The sequence below is a fragment of the Folsomia candida genome, unplaced genomic scaffold (genome assembly GCF_002217175.1).
Source record: "Folsomia candida strain VU population unplaced genomic scaffold, ASM221717v1 Fcan01_Sc001, whole genome shotgun sequence".
NCBI classification, from domain to species: Eukaryota; Metazoa; Arthropoda; class Collembola; order Entomobryomorpha; family Isotomidae; genus Folsomia; species Folsomia candida.
Genome location: NW_019091193.1, coordinates 24177267 through 24200552, shown reverse-complemented (window position 1 = coordinate 24200552; position 23286 = coordinate 24177267). Strand labels below are relative to the sequence as shown.

The following is a 23286-nucleotide window of genomic DNA, read 5'->3' as shown; positions in this document are numbered from 1 at the left end:
AACAATTAGCAGCGATCAAATTGCATGAAATACAAATATTAACGCATGCATACCCTGGGAGACTAATTTAGTAGGGCCGCATACACACCCACTGCGGGACTAATTTGGTATACCAAGCGTCCACTGGGGGATTAAATAAGTATACCAAACGTCCACACCCACTGGGGTATTACTTTAGTATACCACGCATCCACCCACAGGAGAATTATCAACTTTTAAGATTCGATAATTGCATATTATTTTATGCATTTAAGTTCACAAATCACTAAAAATAATTAAATAAATAAATTTTAAAAAACAAACTTAGGTGAAGGACGCGCTTAAAATATTAAAACAAGAAGCATTACAAAATGTCATAATATCGTTTAATATTTATTAACCTTTACTTCACCGTGGGCCCAACTAATACAGGAGAAAAGCTATACTTTCAGGCATTTGGAACAATTATTCGAAATACGTAGTATTTGTATATTAAGCTTGCAAGATGTGATTGGTTATCTTTCAATAAATCGCGACACCTGTTATAGAGGAAATTTGTTCATGTTCTGGCATATTTTAGTAACTCTCCCTGTAACGGTGCACTTATTTGTTAATCAAGTCGTTAGTTTAGTTACATTTATTGTTAATTATTATGAAAAAGTTGGGCCCACTGTGAAGTAAAAGTTAATAAATATTAAACGATATTATGACATTTTGTAATGCTTCTTGTTTTAATATTTTAAGCGCGTCCTTCACCTAAGTTTGTTTTTTAAAATTTATTTATTGAGAATTCTCTTACGAAGGAAAAGGTTAACTAATATATCGGCAGATCCGAAACATTATTCTGCATGTCTAATTTCCGTTGTAATCGTGGCCCCCACCCAACCATTATCACAAAGTAAATACATAAATACTTCAATCACTCCTCATCAACCTTAAATCATCGTTTTTCCGGAAACGACTCTATAATTACAAAGAAGTATTTCTGGAAGCACGGAGTTTTGAAATAACTTTATAAAGTTAAATTAATTGGTATACCGCTTAATATGTCCATCGATTGGATATAGCTTAATATGCACCTTGTGGTTAAATGATAAAGTTTAACGTTAGTTTATCAACATACAGATGTACGACATTCGTACATGTGTATATTTATGCCAAGAAAGAATTGCAGAAAAAATGATGAGCCTTGATAATGAGTCACATAGTAATCATTGTTAATGTACTAATGGTGCAGTGCGGGTCCGCATTATTAGCGATAAATATTGAAGTGCAGGCAGATTGCTATTATAATAGCCTATTATAATATTAATACCAGTATAACCATGAAAAAAATGAAGGGAGCCTCGCCATACCTCAATTTATGATAATACATATAATAAGCAAAAAATATGCACAAGTAGCTAGGCCAAAATTGAAGTCGGTCAGTCTAACATGCGATCGTTGATGAAAACCAATCGGTCTTGAGCTATGGGTGTGTTGGACATTGTCGTCCCCATGAAATTAGATATACCATATACGATACATCGTTGCATGCAAAACGCAATTATTGATGTGGTACCACAACCACATATCCCGTTTGTCATCGTATCATCATCATATCACACAACAAACCAGACCACGAGGATAAGACAAACCTTCATATTTATGTATATTGCCATTCCGTATAAAATGAAACTAATGCAATATTAGCGTCTACGTTTCATTCTTGACATGTAACACGATCCTATGAATTCTATGATGATGTCCACGCATTTTAATCTTCATTGTGCTAATGCAGCATAATTAAAGGCTTGATATTAAATGAGAGAATGTTGCCTATTATTTACAAAACTTATTTCCATACAATAAACTTAACAACTCGCAATGAAGTACTAATAATGCACATTTAAGTGATAAGAAATAATAGAAGCAACAAAAAATGTCCCCTGGACGGACTGGATTGAGTGTAGGCAATATGAGATGACTCACTCTAACTTGGAGCAAAAAGAGAAAACAAAACCTGTATTTCTATTCTATCCACCAAGAGATGATAAAATAGGTATAAAGTACAAATAACAAGATGCTTTAGATATGCCAGGCTCATAAGTAAACGTGCGTACCTCCATTGTTCTTGTGCGGTGGTGGGTGGATGAGGTGGAACGGGAGTGGGGGCGGCGGTGGGTGGCAGTTGCAGCAGAGACACTGGTTCGGGACTTGGCAGCAGGGCAGATGATGGAGATGAGATTCCTTCGGGTTCACCACGCCGCCGTGGGTGTGGTTATTGTGGGACAAGTTATGAGCCGAGTGAGCGGTGGACATCTCGCAACACAGAGCGGCGTGATGTTTGTTGTACTTGAGCTCTCCGATGCTGTGGTGATGACCCTCAAATTTATTGGAGGATGACAAACCTCCAGCAGGGACGGTGCCCTCATTCGGATACACGGTCATCATAGAGGAACAGGTGGAGAAGAACATCTTGCAGTCTCGTCCTCCTTCTTAACAACAGCTGACGGTGATAAGCACCATATACTTTTACGCCAAGGTTATCAACACGTACGGAGATCACTAATATTGATCCTTTTGATAAAGTCACAGTCGCTCGTTTAATTTAAGTTTGGAATCATCTCAGACAAACTGCACACTTGGTCAAGGTGAGTGAAGGAAGAGTGGAAAGATTTGCTATACTGTTCCTTGAAAAATACACCAATTGTATATGTTTGACAAGTGCAAAACACAAAGTAGTAAACCTGGTCCTGTTGCTGTCAATTTTAATTTCTTGAATACGAGTTCCTGTACGTTATATTTGGTGCTCTGGATGTTTGTTTTGATGTGGAAATTGTGGAATAAGGTTATTAGTGTGTTTCGCGATGAAGCAACGAGGAGCAAGTGAGCGAGTGACTGAGAAAGCGGCAGAGACCCGCAAAAACAGACCCCACACCACGCACGCGTTCCTGCCGTAAAAATAAATCCAACAACATCTGACGAAACAAAACAAAGTTTGGACTGCTGCAAAAACGTCGATATACGGTCAACGGTGTAATAAGTACGTACAGTGTTGCAAGTACGAAGAACGTGTAAGATATGTTGTTGTTAATAACTATAATTACTAGATACAATTTATTTAGTTATGGTTGTTTGATTTTAGCAATGCCACGACATTCTGCTGCTGGTTCTTCCAGAGGAGGGAAAGATCGGAAGAAAGGTGGTGATAAGCGTGGTGGAGGGGGCCGAGGAAGGGGATCCAAGTTTCACGATAGCAATAATGAAGATTCAAGTGAATGTTGTCAAAGGCTTGGTAATCTTAAACTAGAAGATGATGAGGAAAGTAGCCAAGAAAGCGAAGAAGAAGATCAGTTTGGGAGAAAATGGCCAAAAATCAATCCCCCTTTCAATGTGGCAATGTGGGACTTGGGTCAATGTATGTCAATGAATATTACTTACTTATAGGAATTTGCTTGTTGACTAAAATATTTCTTAATGTTTAATATGTAATACCGGTTGGTTTATATTTAGGTGATCCTAAAAAATGTACAGGAAGAAAATTGGCGCGACACAATCTGGTCACGATTTTACGACCATCTCATAAGTTTGGGGGATTAGTTCTTGACCCTTTGGCAACACAGGTAAAGTTTAATTTAGAAGAACACACTATTAGCCAGAAAAATTATTTTGCTTTACACTACTTTCGCAGGTCCTTTCTCCAGCAGACTGTGACATCATGAAAGAGGGAGGCATTGCAGTGATTGATTGTTCATGGGCTAGAATTCCAGAATCTGGCAATATTTTAAATCACCGACCTCATCACGGAAGATTGCTCCCTTTCTTTGTTGCTGCAAATACAATCAATTTTGGGAAACCTTTAAAATTAAGTTGTGTTGAGGCATTGGCAGCATCCATGGTCATTTGTGGTAAGAATTTGTACATTACAACATTCGTTCATCATGTGCTAATACTTAATGGTAAATAGGTTTAAATCAGTATGTGAATGTGGTAATTTGTTCATAGGATACAAGGATTTAGCTGAAGCTTACTTAAGTAAATTCAAATGGGGGAAAACTTTTCTGACGATGAATGATGACTTCATTGATGCCTACTCTAAATGTGCTTCGTCTGATGAAGTAGTCAAAGTGCAGAATGAAACGCTAGATAGACTGCGTGCTGAAAGAGAAGCTAATCGTGGTACGTTATTTCTTATTAGTAATGTTTTTAGTTTCAATTTTTAAATTGCGAAACGGCTTACTTTTAGATCATATTGACCTACCACCGTCCCAGTCAGAATCTGAAGGTGAGGAGCAGCAACAAGACCAACAGATATCTTAATAATTCATTTAATTTTTATTTTAAGAATATCATGTGATACAAACTTAAGATCACAGCGATTTTAATAATTGATAAATTGACAAATAATAGCTGACAATCAATTATTGATTATACTAATGAAATAGTCTTTATCTTAGATAACGACGAATTATCATCAAGTACAAAAAACTCGGTTCAAATTATTTTCAATCCCTTATTCAGTCCATGCTACAGATAATTATATAAGAATAGGTTTAGAATTGTTCCGAAGAGCTTCCACTTCTTTCATCTCAGTTTCTACTGCTCTTTCCAGTCCATCCAAAAAAGACTCTAGGTCAGTTACTACTGTAGACGCCATAAAATTTGAATGAGCCAGGAAAGGAATCTTGCGTAACGTTCTTCCACTCATACCGCTGGCGAGTCTGGAGGAACCAAGCATCACAAAATCAGTTTGCAATCATCATTATTGTAACAAACATTAATCAGAATGATACCTATGTATCATTCTGATTACTGCCCCATCACGTTACACATTATCACTCACTTGGAAATAGCTAAAAGCTTGGCTGCTGAGGAATCTAACAATTTTTCCCCTCCATTCCTATTCGAAACAGCCACGTCATCGGAAATTTTAGATTTCGAGTCAATAATTCCAACCTTTGTTATTACATAGGAATATATAATATATCGCATTACGTAATGTGTACTAATCTTTGGTATGCAAGTAAAAAATACCCGTATTAGCTCATTAACTGACGAAGCTAATATTCTATAAATTATATCGACAGGAGGAGCCCCAATGTAGATTTTGAGATCAGCTCTATCCACAAATGCTAAATCGATGCATCCAACCATATTTGACGTTGTTAAAATGACAACATTGGGAAATCTAAGTAAAATTATAGGAACAAAATTACATATATGACTTCCAATGTTTTTGACGGCCTTACTTTTTTATTCTGTCGATCTGAGTAAGTAATGCATTGACAGCTCGTATGGAATCAGTAGGTTCGTTTCCTGCCTCAGCAGATTGACGACACTATTTGATAATCAAAACCCACAAGCAATATGATGATTCTATTCAGATAACAATTCAATTGTAATTGTAGTTATATTTAATCACCTGAGCTAAACTTTCAACTTCATCAATGAGAAGAAACACTATGCATTTGGGATCTTCAACAAGATCGTGAATCTTTTCAAACATTTTCATGACCAATTTTCCACTCTGTGATAAATGTACATCACTAAAATATTGCTTTAGATATTTGTGGCCTACGAACCACATTAACCAAAATATAATTTAACTCACTTCAGAAAACCATTTTGAAAATAGGCTATGGCTGTTAATTTCAATAAGCTGTCCGTACATATAACGGCTCCCAAGTCGTATTGAAGCTTTTTGTGCGAGAGCTTTGCATAATGATGTTTTTCCCGTGCCTATACACAATCCAATTCAAATCTAGATCAATGCATCACTATTGTCAAGCCTCTTTGTACCTGCAGGTCCATGAAGTAAAATTACTTTGTTCCAAGAAATGAGGTTTGTGTCTACCCCCTTTTCTGAAAATAGTAGTGTCGAGTTAATGTACTTCATAAGCTATAAAAAAGGAAAATAAATGTAATTTAAAATGTTAATATATCAGCATTCATACATGCATGTATGTGATATATATCTATATCTTTTTAACGGTATGCACCGTTAGACACTTTTGTTATAAAGTTAACGTACACACCCTCGATTGAACGTTATCATCAAAAATTAGTGTATCCCACAATCCATCGAAACTTGCAGAAGGGAGGATCCAATGGTGTGACGAAGCAGATTGGTCATTCTCTTCATCATTCATGTATTCTGCCTCCTCGCCATCCTTGCACAAATCATGTACGTAAAGGTTGATACGCAATTTGAGGTCCTTCTAATAATGACACAAGATAGTAAAACAATTTTTTAATCAATTTTAACATTTCAGTTATCTATTTATACGCTAATCTTTGCAAAAATGTCAGGGGTTTTCCTTTTCTGGGGTGATGAAGATGGTTGCGCCGTCAGTCGAATGTTGGAATTACTTTGGTGCTCGACATATACTCGAATAGATTGTATATGGCTTTTCAGGGACGGGTGGCGAGCAAGAAAGTCATCATAGTTAAAGCATGAAATGAACTCCTCTTTCTCCTCCTCTAACGCCGTCCTAACTAATGTCTCAAGGTTAGACCGCTTCTCAGAACTGGAGAAGAGCACAAATATTAAATCAACCACTAATCAATTTATTTAATAACAATTTGTTACAAAACATATAGAACATAGAATAGCTAATAATACCTGTTGATCTTCCTTGCAACCTCAATATGGAAAACTGCATCGGTCTTCATCATTTCCACTTTAATCCCTTCAACTTGATTTAGACAAATGTGTGATTATTATATGACTGACTTGAACTCTGGCTATAATTAGTGAAATAGTTTAATGAAATTAATCATAATTAATTAATTTGCAAGTTTAAACGGTCCGTTTTTTGTTGTGGTTATTATGCGTTGAGGAAGAAGGCGCGCTGGGATTTTCAAAATGAGAGGAGCGGGACTTGGTGCACGCACTTCGTTTCTTCCCTCCATCCAATACATTCGCATTCGCATAATATTCAGCTCAATCTCCAATAAACAATTCGTTTTTGTAGCTTACCGTTAACCTAAAAATAAAACACCTAGAGGATAAGAAGGATTTGCTGATAAGCTCCATAAATTCCGTCCCGCGTCCACCTCATCCCAACGACTGAAGTATTTGCTCTCAAGGTTGATTTATGGTTTAGGAGTTTATTCACATTTGCGAATTTTGCAAAATTATTATTTGTAACCAGATTTATTTTTCAAGAATTTACTAACCATGTTTTATTCTACTCACCAGTCGTCAGCTAAGGTGGCGGACTCATGAAGGAAAACGTGCACCCCACAGAAGTGGCGTCCTCTCAGCAAGAATCTACAGAGGGATCTTCTTCCAACATTGCAAGTAAACGGTTGCCTCCGCGCAAGTCTCTCATCCCAGTTCCCAGTCCACCTAAAAAAGAAAAGGTTAATTATTTGAATTCCACTAAAAGTATGTCTTTGTCTAATATGTGTGTTGTGCTAATCCAAAGGTCGTTGAACGAAAAGCTCTTACTCCAATTCAGCCACCTCGTAAAAACAGCATCAGCGGCAAAATGTTAGGTCGTCAGTCTTCCGCGACGGTGGTTGCTTCTTCTTCCCCAGTGAAGAAACTTGGTGGGGCTGCAACCTCACGACCAAAGACACCAAATTCGCCGTTGACCAAACCGACATGCACATCTACCCCAATTTCAACTCCAATACCTGCTTCTGGTAAACACCGATCAACGGTGACGATTTTCACCGAAAAGACAGTTGATAAAGAAGTGCAGACTGACCATCCCGACTTACAACTGATCACAGGAGGTATGTCTACGTAACTGTTCTCAAGTGCATAAAATAATCGATCACAGTTATTAGTTAATAATAATGGTATTCCTTTGTTGGGTAGACGAGCCTCCTCCATCATATTGGAAAGATTTGGCTGAAACGCGCCGTCAAGCTTTGGAGGAGGCCCTTACTGAAAATCAAGGGCTTTGTCAAAAAGTTGAGGAATTAGAAAAAGAAAATGAAATATTGGAAGAAATGCTAAAACATGCCAAGGATATGGTTGAAATGCTGTCTGTACGTTTCATTATATTTTTATACCACTTAGAATATATTGGCTTAGAAGATATCATCTCATCTTATTGTTTCCTCGCAGCCCATTTATGAAGACGATTCAGGCATTGCTGCGGATGAGTCTACTCGATCCGTAAACCAGTCAGAGATTGAGACTGTTACTGCCGCCCAGGAGGACGACACAGACGACTGATTATGTATATTACAAATATCAAACTATATTTAGGATTTAGGAATGAGTGGTGATCGATTATTTATGTCCAGAAAATTAAGTGCTGCATGCATACATCCGATTTTACGTAATAATAACGACGACGAATATCTTTAATATCTACTTCAATGTGATGTGATGATTGCGTTTAATAATTTAGAAAAAACGTTTTTTGTTCCTGAAATGCACTTCCCTGCATTTTATGAGGTAATCTCCCTCAATATAATGCTAGTAGCTTGTACACATGCGTATGTGTTAGGGATATAATAATCAGCATGGAATGTAATAAGCAATTTAAGATACATAGATGAAGACCAATAATAATAATATAATGGTTTTTACTGATTTTACATAACAATGAGCAGTGTTTTATTTAGTTATTAGCATACATTGGCAGACAGACAATAGGTTTTTACTTTGCGAACGTATGAATATATAAAGAGAAATATATACAGGAAGTAGAACCTGACTGTCTGGGTTTAAATCAAATGTGTATAAAAAGCATTTTTGTAAGTACAATTATAAAAAGTTAAGTGACTTATTCTATCGTAACATGTATAAATTATAACTTTACACACTTCTCGAAATATGGCAGAAAATAAGTTTGGTCGATAAGACTTGATAGCATCGTAATGTTTGAAAACATATAAGAGAAGAGTATGTAAAAATTAATCAGTTTTGAAGTCAGAATCAGAAGAATTGATTCCCCAGGCCCTCATATTTGTGAGGACCTTGTTAATTATAGCAATCCAAGCATCACGCTCGCTCCTACTGTCAGAACAATACATGTTTTTGATAGCCGTGTATTTTTCATTGACTGACATGACCAATGAATCTTTGTCCGTTGGCAGTGGTTTTCGGGTAGTAACTAATAAAAACGTGTTTGGTCGTGCACAAATATCTCGAGGAGCGGGTGAAATCCGAGGCGTCATGCACGTCGAAAGGTCAAGAGTTAGCACTGGTGGCTGGAATTTAAAACGATTGATTAGATCTATAGTTGCATAATCGCATTAATCCAAGCGCAAAAATACATATATAAATATATACCTTTTCGGACGCTTCATCTTCTGGATATGTCCAAAAGAGTAGACGAAAATCTTCGTCCAACATGGCCCACCTCCGATGCCAAGCCCCTAATCCAGAAATGTCAGAGAAAACCGTGAGGAATCCCCTGAAAGTGAGCTCATTTTTGTTGCTGCACTTTATTCGCATTGAAATGTTTGGAAGGATGAGATTCGAATTAACCATTGTCATTTCCCATTCAGTCTTGTTCAGATTGCTAAGGTTCAAATTCAGCTTGGCTATATATACGAGGAGAAACAAAATATTACAATCTAAGAAGGTCTACGAGTAGCCAACACGGGAGTAATTCAAAATGTTGACAATAATTTGCAAACCTTGTAGAGTAAAATTAGAAGAACGAATGGAAGGTGTGGCACCTCCTCGGGCTGGAGTGGATGATTTCAAATCCGTAGCTTTAGGTGTGTGTCTTGATGATCGCGTTGGAGTCAAAAATTGACTAAGAGTTGATGTTTTACTTGGAGTGGAGGATGAACTTTGTGGCCTGGTCGGATTCTGCAGAGCATAGAATATTGTAGAAAAATATTTAATTTTAGAAGTAATGCGTCTCGTACATATGTGTAAAAGTTTGCAAGTAGGTTTATTGGGAACGCACCTTAATATGATATTTCATGTTGTGGGGAATAGCGTCCATATCTTTAAAAGTTCTCAAAGCATAAACTTCCACCTGCACTTTGAATCCAGGATCTAGTTCTGGAATGACAAATTCGCTCGGAAATTCAATAATTGTGTTAATTGCGGACGACTTGACCGTGGTGGTGGTAAATACTTGCTCATTGTACTTCAAAAGGACAATAAAGTGGTATGCATAGTCTTGGTGGAGACGAGTGGAATTGACTGAATACAACTGAATAGTGTCAATCTTCATGATGCCTCGGGTCGAAGATGATGGTCTAAATTTATCCTTTGAAGGAGATACTACAAATTCCTCGTTGTCCGTTTTGTTTCCATTTTTTAACTTGCCAATATAACTCAACAGTTGGGCACGTTTTTGGGCTGGAATACAATAATAAAATTAGTGGATAGTGTTTTTTGTCAACTTTTATAAAACAAACAGTAATTCAACTCACTCGCCACAAGAAGGACACGTTCCCCCTCAATATTTTCAGTCGAGTTGCTAAACTCGAAGCTAGATTCGCAAATGTTGAGAGCCTTGCTTGCCTGTAAGATTGCCCTGTGCTGAATTGCAACTTGTTGATCCAATACTTGAATTCTGTCCTTTAAATCCTTTTCATTCATTTCGCTTTCTTCGGGTACCAAGTCCAAATTTTGCGGAAGTTTGAATGTTGCAGAGTCTCCATCCGTCTGTGTAATTTTTAATTAAAAATTAAACAGAATAAAATGATGAACCATAATGATTAATGATGATGATGATAAAATAATTATAGTTTCAAAAGTCGTCTTATTCACTTTGAGCTGTCGTTGGTTTCTTCTGTACATACTGACCGAGTGTACAAGGGGTTGTGAAACATGCTTCCCAACGGGGGAGGACCCTTTCGCAGGGTCATTGCTGCCATGAGCTTCCATCATGAAGGTATCTTCCACAATCTGTCCCTCTAAGGCTTGGTCGATCAAGTCGTCAATCTGCTGACAGGCCATCGTAGTGTTAATCTAGGATCAAAATGACTAAGTTGTACTACCTCTCGGCTAACCATCACGTCAATATTATGTAGCAACAAAATTCAATACTACTTACCTCGTTGTTATCCATTGCCGAGCACTCTGCAGCCTTCCCTTGGATGAATGATCCCAATGAGCTAGTAGACATTGATGAATTAAAGGAGCAGGATGCAACGGGAGACGACCCAACGCTGGACGTGTTTGTCTCATTGTCTTCGGTCTCAGTATTTTCAATGTCCGTGAGAGACGGGTACATTTTATCATTTTTCTTCAACACTTTAATAGGTTTGACCGATTTGGCAATTAACATTGATGGTGAAATGTTATTCTTATTGGGTGAAAATCCTCCTTCGTCATCAGAGTTACTGTCCATATCGTCATCATCCTTGTGAGTCTGGTCAGTCCCTGCTTTATTAGTTGGGAGAGGAAGTGGTGGCGGAATTGCAGAATCTTGTTGTTGGCCAAAATAGTAGAATTGTGGTTTTTCAGTTGGTGCTGATGCTCTGTTATTGGATTTTTGTGGAGACTGAACTTTTTCACTCTCGATTTTTTTCTGTTGAGTTGTTGTAGAGGATGGGGGAGCGCCTCGACTTCGACCCATGTTCAACCACTGGTTGGTTTCCTGTTCTTTATTCCTAAGTCGTTCCTGCTCCTCTTGTTGTCGTTCGAATAAGCGAGCCTTTTGTGCAACAGTCAATTCGGAAGGGTCAACCTGAAGAGATTTGCGGGAGTGAAACTGCTGAAGTGGGGTTAAATTAGAGTTGCTACTGGCCGGAGTTGTAACAGGTTTGTTATGCGAGAGGGAAGATACAACCGTAGCCCCCACTTGAGGCCAAGCTGATGATGGTTTTGACAACTTTGGAGCAGGAGTAGCAGCTTTATCGCCGTCTTTCTCAAACATTCTTTTCTTGTTAAGAATTGATCCAGCGATCTTAGAAGGAGGCGCAGAAGCAGAGGAACCTTTGTTCGCATCAACTTTGACAAAACCTTGAAATTCCTAAGAAAGTAGCCGATTATCAGTAATGTAAAACCACTGCATTATTATAATCGTTAATTCGTTTATATTTCAGCTTTTTACCAAGTTTTTCGCTACTGAATCTCCTAATCCTTCAAGAGATTTCAGAGGAGAGGCGGTAGCCTTTCTTGTTGAGAGATTTTGACGAGATGGTGAAACCACGGCCAACTTACGCTCCCCATCCTTATCACTTTCTTTCCCATCCAGTTTCACACATTTTACTGGAGAAGTGACCGGTGAGGCTACCACTTTTACTGGAGACTGTAGGGAAGAAATGCTTTTGATTGGCGATGAACTTATGATCCGCTTTGTAGGCGTCGCAGTGAAACTGTGGCCCCCATCGCAACTTGCCGTAGGTCTGAAAAAAATGAAAGAATTGTAAATACATATATAAATTCTGTGTGAAACTAAAGATCTCATAACGCTCATTTTAGACAATAATCATTGATAGTGTATCAATAATAAATACTTTGTTGGAGTTGGATCCAATCCGGGTTTTTTCACCGGTGAGATGGAACAGCTTCTCGTTACAGGCGTCGCAGCGACAAACTGATGACACCCACTGCTTCGTTTATTCAAAGCCGCGATTCGATTCGTATTCGATTGAGGTGGAGTGGAGACCGAATATCTTGGCCGAGTGGACTTTGCGTTTGCCGTAGTAATGTCGGAAACCTTTGTAGGAGGAGTAGGTACCTCTTCTTCCCAGGACTTGATAGACTCGGCGAGTGCGGACAATCGCGACTTGCGCGAGACGGGTGATGCAGATTGGGGCCCTGAAGTTGTCATTGTCCTAGCCAATGGTTTCGACACAAGCATCGAAAGTGGGGGAACTTGGTCTGTCATCTCTCTGTTGTTGGCTTCCATATCTTCGTCCTCATTCTCATCTTCATGTGCATCCCTCTTGTTGTGTTCAACTTCTTTGTCCTCAACATCTTCATCATCTTCGTTGTTGACGTCGTCCATACTTTCGTCATTGTTCTCATCATCATCCAAAGATTGTTCCATGTTGGAGGCGTCTTCTTCGCTTCTCGCCAAGTTCTCCTTGTTTCCTGGTGAAGTTGGAGCAACTACCTGATTAAAACTTAAGGAGGATGAATCGTCAAGATCGCTCTCGTCCTGGATCGCAAACCTAACTGCTTTCGGAGGTGGAAGGGTCAAATCTGTGGACGATATCAGTTTTGCAGGTGTACGGTTCTCTTGTCGTCTCAATACTTCATCTCGGGCGGCAGCTCTGGCCATTAAGCCCTGGAATTTAATTAGTAACACAAAATTAAAGATTAAAACAAACTTTTTAGTGTGGATATAGATTTTTCCCTGATACCTTGGTATATTCCCTGATACTATCGTCCATTGTGACCAGCTAGTTTTTTAGGAATTGTATTTCCGCCGTATCTTGTTACTGAGTCATAAAATGTAAGTGTAAAGTGTTTTTTATTTAATTGGACCCTGATGTCGAAGAGTATGGAATTGAATGGTTCCCCCTGCTCGTGTGACCGTGCTGTGGTCAACTTTGACCTTATTATTTCTTGAGATAATTGAAGAAATTGTCGAGGTGAATGCGTGGGAGATGAAAAGTGACAAGTTGTCAGTTGAAGGATGAAGTAAAATAAATCCCAACCGCCGATGGATTCCCTCCGGATTCATCTGAGGAACATCCACCAAACTCGTCGTCGTCACCACAACGCATTCCATTTAGGCCATCTCTCTCAAATTAATTGAGAACTTTCAATTGGCACACCCCCTAAAAAAATGTTCCCTTCACACTTAATCAAGTCGTTAATTTCCGATGAACACACTGCTTGAAGGACTCGTTCTCTTTGTTGCCTAAACTCAATCATATGCAATCAAACTTCTTAAACTCATGTAAATACGAGGATAGGTAATTAACTATACAAACGCGTATTTAAATAAACCAATCTTGGTTAAGTGGAAAATAATATTACACTAACCAGTTTTACTTATTTAAATCGCATTGTGACATTTTTTATGTTACAAGCAGAACTATAACAAACAAAAAAAACGGGATTCCTTGCGTAATATAAATATCTCTTCTAGCTTGTGTTCTTCAGGAACTGAAGAGATCTAAAATTAAATGCTACAGATATATTCCCTCTTTCTACGACAACTTTGAAATTTTGGTGCGTAATACAACACCCACTCTGATGACCCCCCCGGGTCAACCACTGGACCGATTTCACCCATCTTCGAACTTGTTTCCTAACTTTGTCCAATATGCTTATGATAAAAATTTCAAGTCAATCGGTTCAGCCGTTTTGGCCCTATCGTGCCGGACAGACAGACAGACGGACATGACGGGTACATAAGCCCTGACTCGGGCTAAAATTGGTTCGTTTGAAATTTATCGTGCTGATGAACAAATCGATCGTAATAAATATCTACTAATCATTTACAATTAAACAAAAGAAATTATTTGAATGTCGAATTCTACTTAGTTTATCAGGATAAGTGGTACAATTGAGTCAAAGAATAATTGATTGATCTCAACAGGTTGAAAATAAGATTTTCTCCAATTGCCCAATCGTTCTACTTGCTTATGTGCGTTCATTTATTTATAATGACGTTGAACTTCAAAGGTTGAAGATACCGACTACGGCATAGCGTTGTTTTCCGGAACACGTTTTTCATTAATGGACAATTAAAAGTTTTATATGAAACCCCACAATCTGGTATCACAACAGGCACCCCCAAATCTAGTTTAGCCATCTAACTTAACTATCCGCACGCATACCATACATGTGTATTATTACTTATTAGAAATTGTTAGCATTTCTCTCGGGGTACAAGTATCAAAAGTGCGACAAATTATATTGTTCTACTTCTTCTACATCAATTTTGTTATGTTGGATACTCGAAATGGATGAGATTAAAAAGATGACGTGCCTCTTATGTAGACTTGATATAGGAAAAGTACAACGATGCAAACTTCAGACGTCCACAATTACATAAAATACTTTATATGACGACGCCAACCTACCAAACGCGGCTTCTAAATTACTCCAATTACTCCATTGTTACATATTTCTTGCCTCAACGTCAATTGAAATCGTAAAATAAAATAAAAAAAACTATTTCATTAATCCCATAAAACCAGCGACTTTGTCCCAACTCTATCTTGACGCCAGAGTTGATATTTTTCGTCCTTTTAATTTCAAAGGCATTGTCTAAAATCGGTCCACTCATGTGTACGCTTTTAAAAATCGTCATCGGAGTGAATAATTCTTGGGCACGAATGATTTGTAACGTAATCGTTTTGCATTCCATGCTCAAGGCCGACCTCCCATTCCGACAATGGAACAATTGTCTCCTTGTTGTCCCCATTTAATTTTCCTTGAATTAAAAGGCGAGGGTATAAAGCTCGGTTGAGAAGGACTTGAGCACATCACTTGTCACGAAACCACTAGTCGTACCCCGGATCAGAAGTTATCATAAAAGTGTGTAGTATATAAAATGGTGTTCCTCCGAACCTCTGCCCTCTTACTCGTCGCGTTGGTAAGTACACATACTATGCGAGGGATTGTATTGACATGAGGTCACTAAAGCCTACTTGTCTTGTCTATTTGTACTAATTTGTAGATGTGCTGGGTGGGTGCTGACTTTAACTTTGGAATCTCGGACTTGCAAAAGGAGTTGGGCTACTTTACAGAGTGCAAGGGCAAGAAGATCAATCTGCCCATGGACACCATCAACAAAGCGTTCGGCATGGTCCCTCTGTGCACGCTTTCGGTGCCAGGGAAAGCCCAGCTAACCAAAGAGGTGAGTTTTATGGACGAATGTCAATAGGCAAAAGATAAGGACGCGACTAACGCTTTGATAAAATATTTTTTGTTAGTGTGTCGCTATCTGCGTGGCGGAGCAGATGGGAATCGTGGACTCGGAAGGAAAATATAACTACGACGTCGCCACAACGCCCCTCTTGAACACCGTCAACGAGACAGATCCCAGCATCCATAACGAAAAATGGATTGTGGAAATTCAAACGAAAGCCATTAAGAAGTGTGGAGTGGATCCTGGACGTAAGTTATTCCTCCGAACCATTTTCCCCATAATTGAACTCGACTTTGTAATTGTTCAACATTTTCAATTTCAGAACGATTCAAATTGGTAGACGATTGTCCAGAGGCCAAAAAGTTTGATGCTTGCATTAAAGAAGCAGCAGCTAAGGTATGTTGTTATAAATATATGCTATGTGTGGGAGGGCAGTTTAATAATATTTTTCAAAATGTATGTTGGACAATATTTTGGACCAATTTGTGCGAATTATAAAGTTTGAACATATTTAAGAAGCTGTGATTTTTTCTAGGTCGATTCGTTAATTTATACAATTTGTATTATAATTTTCTCATTAGCATTTGTTTGGTTTTTTAATGGGTTTGCGCAAAAGGAAGAAATTTTTTACGTTGCACTTGAATGATTCAAGTGAGCTCTGACCTCTGAAACACAACCCAGTATTTTAAAATTATTCACTAAAATATGAATAGTACACTTAAAACAGCTCGTTTCGAAATACGATCATAACTTCCATAAGTCTGCGCCACGGATTGACCCCACAAGTATTAAACCCCTAAACATTGATTTCTAAATTGGATATCATACATTTCTTACGTCGAGATTATGTTTGGGGATTTACTATGAACTCAGTTTTGACAGCTCGACCCATAAAAAATCACAGCTTCCTAAATAGATATGTTCAAAATTTATTATGATATCAGTTTGGTCCAAAACATTGTCCTTCTGAAAAACATTATTATACTTCCCTAGTATCCCGTGTTCACATTTAATTATTTCCTCTCATGATGACTAAAATAATTATTTTTGAAATGCAGGAATGCGGAGCACCTCCAGCATAACAATGGAACTGTTAGTTCCGCCCAATTTATAACCAGTGTTCGCAAACTTCATAAATCTGACAAAATAAAAAATAACATCAAATATGATAAAATACTCGGCTTCTTTATAATTAAATTTGTATGGTATTTTATTGTTTATTGATTTCCCATATCATAGCATTTGAAATAGTGATTAATTTTGAAAATAGGATACTCACGACACAATAGTTTTCATCTCACTCAATACACAAATGTCACTCGCATACCTTTTGCAATTCGATTGAATATGCATCAAATAATAAAAGAACGTTAATTGTTAAATTGGGTAGTAATCTAATCGGTTATAAAAATACAATTTCAATGTACTTCGTAATAATATTCAAAATCATGTTTCGTTAAAAAGCTTAAAATATGTATACACGGCCAAATCCCGTGTGTATGTAGACGTGTCTATATCTTGGCAAAAATTTTGCAGCAAAAGGCGTAAGTAATAATTATATCAGTTTATTATTACTCCACTGTCACGGACTTTGCGAGGTTCCTGGGGCAGTCGACATTGCATCCGCGGAGAACAGCGATGTGGTAGGACAGGAGCTGCATGGGAATGACGGTCAGAATGCCTTGAAGACAGTCCACGGAGTGAGGAATTTCCAAAAAGTTGCCTGGACAGAAGGCCTGCGTTTCTGTGTCGCCCGCTTCGCAAACCAGAACTGGGCGCCCCTCCCGAGCAATCACCTGCTGAAGTGCATTCATACATTTGGAGTAGACGGGGTCTCGAGTCACAACCATGATGACCGGCATCTGACAATACAATTCATTTCTTTAAGTCATGTAATGTTGGATTAAATGCGACTCGTTAGCAGTTACGTATATTTTACGTACAAGCTTATCAATCAGAGCGAGAGGACCGTGCTTCAGCTCGCCGGCCAAAATCCCCTCCGAATGCATGTACGTCAGCTCCTTGATTTTCTACAAGTCACAAATGATATTTTACTGATACTTTATCGATGCATATGAGTAGGCAGGATATCACATGATTTTCTCATTTGATAAATTTATGATTAATCGTTTATGAATTTGTTAGTTGTCCTCCGACGCTTACCAGAGCTCCTTCAAGACAAGTGGCATAGTTGTAGCCTCGTCCCATCACCAAGAGCGACTTTTGTTGGTGTAGTTCCTTGGCCAGCTCTTGAACCTTGTTGTCCACCTTAAGCACCTCCTTGATTAGGTCGGGAAGCATTTTCAACCCTTGGATGATTTCATAGCGACGGGGCTGAATGGAAATCCGATCCTCACACATCATCAGCGCAAACATGACGATGGAGATAAACTGGGAAGTGTAGGCTTTCGTTGACGCCACTCCAATCTCGGGTCTGTTTTAAAAATTTAGGTTTTTCACTACACATTTTGGAATTTTGGAATTTCGTTAGCATCATCATGTTTTTTGCCAAATGTCAATTTATTACCAATTCATGTGTGCTAACGCGAAAGGAACTTTAAAAGTTCTTTTTGCGTTGGCATTATTCGTAGAAAAATATAGCAATTTCGTGTTATTTAAACCACACGGCAATCTGGTAGCAAGCCGAATTCATGCTCAATCAGGAAAATTATTGCATTCAGAACACAAAAAAAACAGAGAACGTCGAACGATTACCCAGCATTGATGTGGATTCCGCAATGGGATTCGCGACAAATAGAGGATCCTACGGTGTTGGTCAGACCAACGATAAGGGCCCCACGTGCTTTACAGTAGCGAAGTGCCAGAAGGGTGTCAGCCGTCTCGCCTATGTAGTAAAAAATATTTATAACTCTTTTCGCAAGAATAACGGTGATAAAAGAAATGCCCTAATTGTAAGAGTAACAAAAGTATTACTGGCACCTGATTGTGAGATAAAGAAGCAGACGTCATCCCTAAAAATGGGAGTGTTGCGGTCCAAAAAGTCCGAGGCCAGATCCACCATGACGGGCAACTCTGTGAGCTCCTCGAGCAACTGTCTGGTCGCAATCGCAGAGTGATATGACGTTCCACATCCGATCAGAAGGAGTCGACGACAGCGACGAATCTCAGCAATGTAGTCCTTCAAACCTCCAAGAACCACGGTCCCCTTTTCAAAGTCCACACGTCCTCGCATGGTGTTGACGACGGACTCGGGCTGTTCGAAAATTTCCTTTTGCATGAAAGAGCTGTAGTTGCCCTTCATGATTTGCTGAATCTCCATCTTCAGAGTGGTGATTTCTCGAGCGTGCGACTCGTCAATTCCCCTCTTGAGTCGATGGATGGAAAGAATTCCACACTTGACGGCAGCTGAAAGGGAAAACCAAATAGTTAGTAATCAGTAATATAAATAAAGGCATTGCATTCATTTGCTTTCATATGCCACTCAAACATGCGGAAGAAAGTAATTTCTTTACTCACCTACGTCGTGATCCTCCAAATAGAGAACACGATTCGTGTGTTCAATGACGGCAGAGGCGTCCGAAGCAAAAAAGTACTCAACCTCTTTGTCCTCGCCAAGTGGTCCAAATTGGGACGTTGATTCCACACGAGGAAAGTCTCCTGCAGGAATTTGCAACCCTGCACTGACGGACACAACTCTGTGATCTGTACAGAAATAGTGCAAGAGAATTTATAGATTTTTTTAGCAGTCGACTCTGAAGATGTGTAAGATGAGGAGAAAGATGAGAAAAGTGATCACAAAAGAGCATTAAAATACAATGTCTCAGCAAACTAATTAATAATCTACAAATATAACTTGAATTTGAAATAACAAGCAATTTCTGGAGATGAGAATTAACGTTTCTCACTCACCTGCCTTTTGTGCGTCTGTTATTCGAGTATACGCCACACCACACATAAAGTTAACAAAAAAATAAATCAACACGACCTTTTTTACATGTTCAACAAAATTGTTAATTAAAAATCATAAAATGCTAAAAGCAAAATTATATATTTGTAACTTAATTGTTATTGTGCAAGAGAGCTGATTACAATAATATGCGAGCTGTTACGACGGCAGTACTTTTACTTAGTTAAATAAATGGTTAACTATAACTTGTTATAAAGACAGAACCATGAATATCTCGTTGCAGCTCGCAATAAGCAACTAACTATGTCGATAAGCGTAAAAGTTGTTCCACGACCAACCGCACCCACATAAGCAACCACCCCAAGGAACCCCAAACACACCTTTCGAGTACAGAATTGGAATCGAATCGGCAGCCAGCTTCGTCTTGGACTTGATCCCAACCAGGAGTGGACTGCCTCTCCGAGTAGCCACACATTCTCCTGGAAAATGTCTACTTTTGACACACAGAGCATACGCCCCCTCCTACGAGGATAATTAAGTTAAATATAAGATTAAGACAACCGTCCATCATGAATATATTGATAAGCTAATTGTCAGCTCTTTTGTTATGTTCATCTCGTACCAACTGAGCAATGGCCTGCTCCACAAGCTCTCTGAATGGTAAGTCCGGATGCTGTTGATAAATATGAGCCATGAGTTTTGCCACGACTTCGGTGTCCGTGTCCGACTCGAAAACATGGCCCTTGCCCATGAGGAACACCTTGATGTCCTTGTAGTTCGTGATGATGCCGTTGTGGACGAGGACGAACGAGTTGTCATCGTCGGAACGGTGGGGATGAGCGTTGACGGCGCTGGGAACACCGTGAGTGGCCCAACGAGTGTGAGCAATCCCCACATGGCTCGAGTGAATCACGTCAAATTCGAGAGAATATCCCTCTGCAAGCAGGTCATTCAAAATTCATAATTAAATTATTAGGAGGTTGCATGGTCACTTGCATGTCAATTCTTAATGGAGCATATGTAAATGCACGTGTGTACACGTGATGCACTCACTGTTGAGAATCTGATTTTGCAGTGCCTTGACTTTCCCAGTTTCCTTGAGAATGGTGATGTTCTCAGAGTCGGAGGTGTCGAGGGCAATCCCGGCCGAATCATAGCCACGGTACTCAAGGCGCTCCAACCCTTTGATAAGCAGCTCGATAATCTCCTTCCTCGACTTGGGAGTCAAGTAGTTTAGGTACGCAAATATTCCTGTCAACCAAAATAAAAATCCACTCTGTCAAATTAAATGTGAAACGATAAAGTGCGTATGTGGTCATGTTTTGTGAAATGCAATGACGCAAGATAAAAATGCATGCACACAAAGGTGTCCTCTTTGAGGATGTTCCCACACAGTTGACGGAAGCATGAAATTAAGATAAGGATTTTCAGCGTCATTCGTAATCATCATCATGTTTCGATATCACGTTAATTATCAAATAATTCATTCATGTAAATAAATAATTAGATTAGTAATTGAATCAGTTTTGTGAGAATGGACCAACATACAGAAAGAGGCAGAGGGACGCAATATGGTGTTGAGAGGAAGATAACTACATAGTTGCATATACGATACACGGACTGATTGATAAGCCTTATAATTCAGCTGCCACTCATAATAATCACAAAGATTTATGCAAATTCCTTCACAAACTCGGACGTCATATTTTATACTGGGACAAAAATAGCAGGACCCTTTTGGTTGGTGTTGGTATACAGCACAATTCTTGACCTTGCAGTTACTGAGGAGACACGTCCAGTGTAAACAAGGACTCTTTCATCCGAAGTGATGGAAAGTTTGATCATTTCATATTCTGGGACGAAAATAGTCGCGGAAAACGTCTTTATGCAAACAGAGCAAGGTTTTTCCCGAAATAAATAGCCTTCTCCAAACCAAGCAGCAGCAGCCCTGCCGTAGTGAATGAAGGGACAACCCTTGGTTCTCTTTTAGTGCTCGACATTGAAAAAGAGAAAATAATGACCCACTCCATAATGCATAGATAACTAGAACTGTTCTGAATTGCAATGCATCTTGTGTGGGTGGATTTCTTTTTGTATTTTTGTCAACGTCACATTTCAATTTCAACACGGAGCCGAGGACGAAGAAATAATGCAATACCAATGAAAAGATTTTGTTGATGTCTCTCATGTACACAAGATTTTATAATAACAATAATATAATGAGTTCTTTGCCCTTGTCTTCTCTGATGCGGCGTCTGATTAGTTGGGTATGTAAATGAGCCTGCATGATTTTTTGGGTGACACGCCCAATCACACTCACCTAAACAGTCAACCAACAACAATAACCTAACAATAGCAAGAAAAAGTAGCTATTCGTCTCATTGTTGCATGTATTTCCTAACCAAATGAATTGCTCAATGTGCACCAGATCTCATTGAACACAATTAATCACATCTCACTTGTATCAGAGTTATGTATCTGTTGCACTTCCTCTTCAATCAATCACATCGCTTTTTTCTAGCTAAACATAATTGTCATGTACAGCTCAAAAATTATTAAAAATGACCTCTCTCTTCTCGTTCAAACAAGTCCTACATATATTTATATAACTACATGGAAAATATGCACTCATTTTTTTGACCAATGCAAAAGTATTAGTCAAGATTCTTGACTCAAGAACAAAAGAAATTAAAAGTCTTGTAAATCTGCGGTGCAATTAGTTCAGCCTTTAAATTAAGTTGGTATTATTAACCTCTACATATGTACATTATGAAACAATTCGGCATGATAATTTGGCAAAATACAGATCGATATATCCATCGACATATTTTAGCGATTTGGTGAATATGGGGACTTACCACACATGATAATAAAATGCCTCCGTTGACCGGTTGCAGCGAATTCAATGAACAACAGGTAAGATCTGCAATTAATTAGCGTGTCTCTTCGTGGTCACTCCAGCTCGCAATCGTGGTACAAAGTTCACACAATGCTGTTTGAAAATAAAGTAATTTCGAAACAAACGTCGTACACTCAAAAGTTTGAAGTTTGTAAGTTGGCCGAGCGTCAGGGAAGAAGTGAGGACCTCGCAGGTCCACTTGCCGTCTTATGTGGACTGAGTTGGTGGGGATGGACGTAAATAATACACGCGCACAGGTAGCCAAACAATAGGCATAAACTCTCAATCAGTGTCACTGCATTGCTATATGTTCTCACATGCCGTCATCCACGGTGCCATTATTCTTATGGGAGTACGGACATTCTTCGTATTATTATTATTGGAATCAGGAGGACCTAACGTCCACGTCGGCTAGTGGGAGTCGTCCCACTAATATATCCTCCGACCCATAATGCTAAATTGGGCATTGAACCACACAATTAGTCCAATATAATGCTTCGATTTTTGTATGCGCAAACACCCACTATACATATTCTATATTGCATGCGTAATACGAAAAATTGAGTATTTTATTGAACATGTATCGAGACCATTCGATACAATTGCGTTGCACACTCCACAAGTCCAGTCAGAGAAGGCACCAGAGATATAATTGCAATCTGTCAAACCCGTAAGTGCAAATAGTATGCCCCGTTGACATGAATGCCACTGTGCACTAGTTATTATTATTAATGCTATTAACAATGCTCATGCAGCATCTCTCTGTGTTATCTTATCCCTTATTTCTTATGTGGAATCAATTGCTAGAGAGAGATGTGTAAATATTACACGTCGTATAAAATGCTTCT

At 38.8% G+C, this 23286-nt stretch overlaps 7 protein-coding genes across 11 annotated transcripts in view; 3 read left to right on the top strand and 4 right to left on the bottom strand.

Annotated features, from left to right (window-relative positions):
- The window catches only part of LOC110862986 (cyclin-dependent kinase 14), a 55543-nt gene extending 52715 nt beyond the window's left edge, over positions 1 to 2828 (bottom strand). The window contains exon 1 of the mRNA XM_022112189.2: positions 2082 to 2828. Coding sequence (XP_021967881.1) covers positions 2082 to 2436 — 355 coding nt within the window. The 5' untranslated portion in view covers positions 2437 to 2828. The remainder of the gene's footprint in view (positions 1 to 2081) is intronic.
- Positions 2829 to 2863: 35 nt separating this feature from the next.
- LOC110862989 (18S rRNA aminocarboxypropyltransferase) lies at positions 2864 to 4403 on the top strand. 3 transcript variants are annotated; one of them, XM_035846713.1, is made up of 6 exons: positions 2864 to 3004; positions 3107 to 3379; positions 3475 to 3584; positions 3653 to 3869; positions 3967 to 4140; positions 4208 to 4382. In XM_035846713.1, exons 2-6 carry the CDS (start codon positions 3109 to 3111, stop codon positions 4279 to 4281), a joined length of 846 nt encoding a protein of 281 aa, XP_035702606.1. In that variant the 5' UTR covers positions 2864 to 3004; positions 3107 to 3108; the 3' UTR covers positions 4282 to 4382. The 3 variants fall into 3 exon arrangements, with proteins under 3 accessions (XP_035702606.1, XP_021967886.1, XP_035702605.1); XM_022112194.2 differs by having other exon boundaries at positions 2881 to 3022; XM_035846712.1 differs by having other exon boundaries at positions 2890 to 3035; positions 4208 to 4403.
- LOC110862988 (pachytene checkpoint protein 2 homolog) lies at positions 4383 to 6809 on the bottom strand. 2 transcript variants are annotated; one of them, XM_035846711.1, is made up of 10 exons: positions 6584 to 6809; positions 6248 to 6488; positions 5997 to 6179; positions 5761 to 5818; positions 5573 to 5700; positions 5384 to 5488; positions 5211 to 5299; positions 4996 to 5149; positions 4805 to 4917; positions 4383 to 4682 (listed from the first exon to the last, which is right to left on the bottom strand). In XM_035846711.1, the coding sequence occupies exons 1-10, from the start codon at positions 6634 to 6636 to the stop codon at positions 4499 to 4501; spliced, it is 1308 nt and encodes a 435-aa protein (XP_035702604.1). In that variant the 5' UTR covers positions 6637 to 6809; the 3' UTR covers positions 4383 to 4498. The 2 variants fall into 2 exon arrangements, with proteins under 2 accessions (XP_035702604.1, XP_035702603.1); XM_035846710.1 differs by having other exon boundaries at positions 5761 to 5860; positions 6584 to 6806.
- Positions 6810 to 6876: 67 nt separating this feature from the next.
- On the top strand, positions 6877 to 8520 carry LOC110862990 (geminin). The gene is made up of 5 exons (XM_022112195.2): positions 6877 to 7050; positions 7163 to 7326; positions 7392 to 7704; positions 7790 to 7962; positions 8042 to 8520. Exons 2-5 carry the CDS (start codon positions 7186 to 7188, stop codon positions 8150 to 8152), a joined length of 738 nt encoding a protein of 245 aa, XP_021967887.1. The 5' UTR covers positions 6877 to 7050; positions 7163 to 7185; the 3' UTR covers positions 8153 to 8520.
- LOC110862979 (anillin) lies at positions 8516 to 13493 on the bottom strand. The gene is made up of 10 exons (XM_022112183.2): positions 13207 to 13493; positions 12355 to 13130; positions 11949 to 12243; positions 10947 to 11867; positions 10661 to 10861; positions 10321 to 10555; positions 9846 to 10246; positions 9568 to 9745; positions 9218 to 9471; positions 8516 to 9135 (listed from the first exon to the last, which is right to left on the bottom strand). Exons 1-10 carry the CDS (start codon positions 13234 to 13236, stop codon positions 8839 to 8841), a joined length of 3588 nt encoding a protein of 1195 aa, XP_021967875.1. The 5' UTR covers positions 13237 to 13493; the 3' UTR covers positions 8516 to 8838.
- Positions 13494 to 15180: 1687 nt separating this feature from the next.
- On the top strand, positions 15181 to 17203 carry LOC110849746. Its single transcript, XM_022097189.2, has 5 exons — positions 15181 to 15395; positions 15480 to 15659; positions 15736 to 15919; positions 15994 to 16067; positions 16730 to 17203. Exons 1-5 carry the CDS (start codon positions 15354 to 15356, stop codon positions 16751 to 16753), a joined length of 504 nt encoding a protein of 167 aa, XP_021952881.1. The 5' UTR covers positions 15181 to 15353; the 3' UTR covers positions 16754 to 17203.
- LOC110849729 (glutamine--fructose-6-phosphate aminotransferase [isomerizing] 2) lies at positions 16864 to 22858 on the bottom strand. 2 transcript variants are annotated; one of them, XM_022097168.2, is made up of 11 exons: positions 22398 to 22852; positions 20593 to 20790; positions 20162 to 20475; positions 19920 to 20061; positions 19542 to 19556; positions 19149 to 19334; positions 18612 to 19037; positions 18387 to 18516; positions 17835 to 18105; positions 17615 to 17701; positions 16864 to 17533 (listed from the first exon to the last, which is right to left on the bottom strand). In XM_022097168.2, exons 1-11 carry the CDS (start codon positions 22402 to 22404, stop codon positions 17243 to 17245), a joined length of 2067 nt encoding a protein of 688 aa, XP_021952860.1. In that variant the 5' UTR covers positions 22405 to 22852; the 3' UTR covers positions 16864 to 17242. The 2 variants fall into 2 exon arrangements, with proteins under 2 accessions (XP_021952860.1, XP_021952868.1); XM_022097176.2 differs by lacking the exon at positions 19542 to 19556 and having other exon boundaries at positions 22398 to 22858.
- Between the last annotated feature and the right edge of the window lie 428 nt (positions 22859 to 23286).